This window comes from Solanum stenotomum, chromosome 10, assembly GCF_019186545.1.
Source record: "Solanum stenotomum isolate F172 chromosome 10, ASM1918654v1, whole genome shotgun sequence".
NCBI classification, from domain to species: domain Eukaryota; kingdom Viridiplantae; phylum Streptophyta; class Magnoliopsida; order Solanales; family Solanaceae; genus Solanum; species Solanum stenotomum.
Genome location: NC_064291.1, coordinates 11,684,540 through 11,690,742, shown reverse-complemented (window position 1 = coordinate 11,690,742; position 6,203 = coordinate 11,684,540). Strand labels below are relative to the sequence as shown.

At 31.5% G+C, this 6,203-nt stretch overlaps 1 protein-coding gene across 1 annotated transcript; it reads right to left on the bottom strand.

The window, feature by feature from the left end:
• Positions 1–1,412: 1,412 nt before the first annotated feature.
• LOC125842537 (protein TIFY 5A-like) lies at positions 1,413–2,268 on the bottom strand. The gene is made up of 3 exons (XM_049521845.1): positions 2,096–2,268; positions 1,914–2,004; positions 1,413–1,802 (listed from the first exon to the last, which is right to left on the bottom strand). Exons 1-3 carry the CDS (start codon positions 2,173–2,175, stop codon positions 1,626–1,628), a joined length of 348 nt encoding a protein of 115 aa, XP_049377802.1. The 5' UTR covers positions 2,176–2,268; the 3' UTR covers positions 1,413–1,625.
• Between the last annotated feature and the right edge of the window lie 3,935 nt (positions 2,269–6,203).

Sequence of the window (6,203 nt, the reverse complement as noted above, 5' to 3'; positions counted from 1 at the left end):
TTAAAATTTATGTACAACCACCATAACTCACATTAGTAGTTTGTTATATTGAGGTATGTATGATGGACATTATAGAAGAGATTTATAGTATGCGCAACTAATGTTTATGAAATATTAATGTGATATGGTCATTGGGCCAAGTGGAAGGATGTAATAATTATTAATTATTTTTTACTTATGGCCCAAGTTTACTTGTAGCTCAAGTAAATCATAAATAATATTTAATGAATAATAGATCTCGTCCGTACATTGGTTATTTGATGGACATACCAGATTAAGTCTTAACCTCTATAAATTGGTCCTCCCTCAACCTATTACGGTTACCACATACTCTCTACATTAATTCCATCGTTGACGGTTGTGGTAACGTAAGGCGAGGGCAAGGAGGTAGAAATCAATTTACGACTAACGCTTCTGCTTCTCTCTGTGATGACGTCTTCCGCATCAGGTATAGATGTCCTAACGATCTCTATATAAGATTATCGTATTCAAGATTCTGATATTATGTATTAAATTAAAGTATCTTACATGATAGCTGATGTAGTCAACGTCGACAAACAACTTTATGTGATGAAGCAAACCATTGAGGCATTAAAGAAATTTCTTTAGATCGCTCAACTTATGAGCAAATTAGATCTCTATTGTCCTAGAGAGTTAAGTCACAACCTAACACTGCAAAAAGAAAAAAATTGATAATGAATCTTCCACTAAGTTAGTTGAATCTTAATGCACAAAACAATATACTTCACCGGCTACTATAACGATTCAACAACTACAAGATATGATTGCAAACACCATCAAAGTTCAATATGTTGGTCAATCATAAAGTTCTTATCAGATGTTTATGCTCCTATATATCTTCACATTAGTGAGTAGTGATGTGTTGGCAAAGCCATTTGGGAATCATGTTGTGGAGTTTCTCTATATTCCAATTTGTTGAAGAAATCATTCACTTAAATAAGTCCTACTAGACTATTAACTTCGATCTGAACAATTATTGGTAATACCACCAAATCATGTCTTGTTATTCCGTCAAAAACTACTCTTTTTTATTCTGAATATATATTTCATATCATGTTTGGCTCATACTTTTTCCTAGTTTGGATCAAAGTTTGCAGAGACCCTAATTTTGACCACAGGATGTACCTTAATGCACTACTCCCTTTGTCCTAATTTATGTGACTTAATTTTCTTTTTAATCAGTCCAAAAAAGAATGATACATTTTTATATTAAGTAACAATTTAACTATAAATATTTATTTTAACTTTAATGAAATGATTTGCAGTCACACAAATTTCTATAATTTATTTTCGACCATAAGTTTTAAAATTTTTCTTTTCTTTCTTAAACTCTATACCGAATTAAACTAACTCACATAAAATGGAACAAAGGGAGTATAAGATATCTTTTCTGAAAAGATCTTTGAGAGGAAAAATGTTCTGATCACCACACATGAGGCTAATGAGAGAAATTGAGAAATTTTTGTATTGACAAATCTGTAAAATAAGTGATACACTTGCTAATATCACTTATAGGAAAAATCTACCATATTAGTAACACCAAAAATAAAAATGTATGAACAAATGGAACTAAAACTAAGGCGAAGTTCATCCGTAGCATGCAGCTAGTGGTGATATGGCGAAGTTGCTTGAACTCTTCTTTTTCGTTTTTGTAGAAATCCTTGTAGAGATCGCTTCATGAATAAACCAGTTTGAGGTTGTAATAATGGTGATGAAGGATCAGACATCTTGTTTTTTTTCACCTCCATTTCTCTACTTGCAAGATATATTATAGCTTTAGCCTACATAACACAATAACTCATGTAAGAAAATAAAAGTAATGCATCTTTTAAACTAAATTCATATTCTTGGTAAGAATCGCAGAAGCTTAATTGGTTGAGTATCTGACATACCTGAAGTTCAGTAGCATCAGAAACCACAAATTTTCCATTGTAAAATATAGTCAGCTGTTGTGATTGCTTATTCTCCAATTGTTGATCCTCCCTAATAGTACATAAAAACAAATATATAATCAATACCTTATGAATATTACTTATTACAAGAAGTATAAATTAAAAGAGGTAGAATGAGTTACATTGTGCAATTCTTAGAAGAGAAATTATCTGAAATAGAAGGAGGCATAAGCGTGAGCTCCAAATTACAATTTCTTCTCATTTTCTTCAATTAATTGAGAGAAAAGAATAATCAACAAAGAAGTTTTTTTTCTTTTGTGATAATGGAAAATTTATTTAGAAGTTGAGATAAGAGAGAGAGAGTTAATGAAAGAAGGAAGAGGAATTTGAATGAATATATACCAGATGATTTTTTTGGGTAGTGGGGAGGTGGGTGTATTAAAAAAATAATAAAGCCACGTTTTAAATCAGTTGAGCTTTCAACACGAAATGCACACTTCAAAAAGGAGGTGTAAAATGACAATGTACAAAATGATGGCGTCCCCACAAGGCACAAACAAACAAACAGTTACTTATTTGATCTCATATTAATTGATCACTTACTAAAAATAATTATCTTATATTAGTTGTTTACTTTCTTCGTCCTTAATTACTTATTCACTTTTCTTTTTTAATTGTCCATAATTATTTGTTCATTTTGACAAATTAAAAAAAAAACAATATTTTTTTATCTATTATATCCTCAATTAATTACTTTGAAAAATGTAGAAATTTTTGAAACTTTAAAGTTTTTAATTCATCCACTTCATAATAATTAATTGGGATAAAATGGTAAACTCACTATGTCAATCATTGTTTTCTTAATAAGTGTACAAAATCAAAAGTGGACAAGTAATTACGGACAGAGGGAATGTCTTATTAGATCAAGAAAGCATTATTTAAATTTTTCTTGTATTATTTTTGCAATTTTTTTTTAAAAAAAGTAGTTATATTTGTTTGTAAAAAAATTTAAGCGGTTTTTTTAAGGGGTGAATTAGTAAAATAATTTTCTTATTTATCATTTATAATATATATGTAAAAAAAAAAATCAACTATTATGGGATAGATAGAGCATGTTCTAACCAAACCACGTGATAAATGAAACTAATTGGACTTAAGTTATATTTCCATCACTCCGGTAATTAAGAATGTTCACGCTGGATCCTGTTACATATTGAAATTAGAATTAAATAAAATATTTTTTTCTTTGTTTGTTTGTTTATTATCGATTTTGATTTGATTTGATTCAATTAATTGTTTTATTTTATTTTTTTAAATTGGACTATTTGATTATTAATCATATATATAAAAAAAAAATTGGATCTTTTAATCTTTATATCAGAATATCAATTATGTTTAACTTTCTGCTTATATTGTTAGCTATTCAATGTATAAGACATCATAATCTTATTGAATAATACATAAAATATTTTTATTGCTACACAAATAAAAGACGCATCATACCTTACTCTCTTTAATGTGTGTGTTGCATTTTTTGTTTAATTTTTTTTCATAAAAAAAATACTCCGTAATATATTATGTATCTAATTATAATTAAAAAAAATATGTATATAATTTGTTGGTTTAGTTATTTCTTCAAAAAAAATTAATAAAATATTATTAATTTTGAAAAAGGTAAAATCAAACCAAATAAAATTAAATTTATTAAATCGATTTGGACCGATTTCTACCCAAAATGTGAACTCCTTTACCGATCACTAACACTCATATGCGTCCACTTAAATTTTTAGAAGTTCCTTAAAATACAATTATTCATATTAGTATTTTATCGACGTGTGTGTGGGAAGGGGTGGAAGGGGGAGAGCAGCGGCATAGCTACATGGTTGTCAGGATGGTCAATTGGACACCCTTCGTTAAAAAAAAACATCGTATATACAAGTAAAATGATACACGAAATGATTAAATAACATATTTAGAACACTGTTAACACAACAGGTTGTTATTAGTCCAATTAGGGGCGGATCTAGAAAAGCCCAAGGGGTGTCATGGGACATGACTTTATCGGGAAAAACTGATATATATATATATATATATATATTAGTCCAATTAGGGGTGGATCTAGAAAGGTCCAAGGGGTGTCATGGGACACGGCTTTATCAGAAAAAATGGATATATATATATATTAGTCCAATTAGGGGCGGATCTAAAAAGGCCCAAGGGATGTCATGGGATACGACTTTATTGAAAAAAATTGATATATATATATGAGATAGTACTCACGTGTTCGAATCCCTTTGTAAAATATCTGGCTCCACAGAGAGGGGCGGAGTTCATCCACCAGTTTTCTCCAGCGATTTCTGCTATTTTTTCGACCATCAATATTTTTTTTCATTATCATATGTAGGACCATACACGCAATGCACGTGCATCAATCGGCTTATTATTTAGGAGTATTTGTTCTCACTATTTTTGATTTATTTATATTTTGTAACAGTTGCTTTTAGCAAGAATCAAAGCTGGAACGTGACAAAAAAAAAATTAAAACAATAAGTTAAGAGTTTTCTTGATTTGCAAAATTATTCTTTATTTTTTTATATATGAAGTTTTGTCTTTTTGAATGAGTACATCCGCCATTTGCTTCACGTTTATTATATATCTATCTATGTTTACCGACACATGTGTTTGCACGTTTATTTTATATTAAGGGAATCCCTTATATTAATAATTATTAGTACATTTACCTTAAAACGAAATCCATATTATTTGAATGTGTAGGTTTAATCTTTGACAATGCTAAATTTCTTTCACTTTAGAATTAAAATTTTAACTAGTCTATCATGTACTTGTTGGAGTTAACTTATTATGTACTAGTTGTAGTAGAACTCTATTTAGTATTTATTCTTTTACTAATTGTTAATGTTGTAAATACCCCTTATAAATACAAGAACACAGAATGAGCAAGGCTCACGGTTTTACCTTCACTTTATCTCTTTCATCTTGGTATCAAGAGCCCTAAATGATCTTTTCCATGGGTCTCAAAAATTCCTCTGCTCAACCGTCCTCCTTGAGTCAATCTACTCTTGGCCTTCCAACTCCCCCTCTTAAAAGTCACAACCTTCTCTCCTTATTCGATGGAACTGTACCATGCCCACCACCCGAGCATGCTGATTTCAGGCTATGGATTCAATGTGATACTATTGTATTAAGTTAGATTAATGCAACCCTTTCTTCTGCTATTCTTGACACACTTTTGAACTATGCTTGTGAGACATCTAAACAAGCTTGGGACACCTTAGCCTCCCAATATTTAGATCAAGTGTCTTCCTCCGTCATTCATCTCAAGTCCAAATTCCAGAATTTCAAAAAAGGTTCCCTTTCCATGGAAGATTATCTTCAATAACTTCACTCGGTTGCCTGCTCTCTTAGGGCAATCAGTAAACCTGTAGCTGATGATGATTTAGTCACTCAAGATTTGCAAGGATTACCTCTTTCCTATCGGACCTTTGTGTCTAGATTAAATGCTACTGGAACGCTTCCTTCCTTCATTGCATTACAACCACTTCTTCTCACCAAAGAAGCTCACATTAATGCACATACTTCTGAAAAGTCGAATCCTCAAACTGCTTTGTTGGCGTCCACTCAACGGAAAAACACTTCTAATTCCTCGTCATCCGTTAATGGAAATCAGCCTGCAAAAGGACACTTTAATGGACGTGGCCGTGGCAGAAATAACAGGGGTCAATATGGTAGAGGTCGAGGCTACCACAACTCTTCATGTTTTGGTTTTCAACATCAATCTCGGCCTCTTTCCCCTAGTGTTGGTATTTTGGGTAAAGTTCCTTTTGCTCCTACGAAACAATGTCAAATTTGTTTTCACTATAACCACACTGCATTATACTGTAGAAACAGGTTCAACCATTCCTTTGTGGCTAACAATATTCCTCAATCATTTGTTGCCATGAATTTGGAGGAGGTTCAACCAACCGTCTGGTACTCTGACTCTGGAGCATCTGCGCACATGACTCATGATCCTTCCACTCTTACAGCTCCCATTCCTTATCCTGGTTCTTCTCAAGTTATGGTTGGAGATGGTACTCTTCTATCTATTAACTTTATTGGTTCATCTACTCTTCCGACGACTTCTAAGCCTCTTCTCTTAAAGAAAGTTTTATATGTTCCTTCCCTTACTAAAAATCTACTTTCTATTCAACGCTTATGTGCTGATAATAATTGTTTTATTCACTTTACTAACTCTAGTTTTTTTGTCAAGGATATGAAGACCGGAACAAC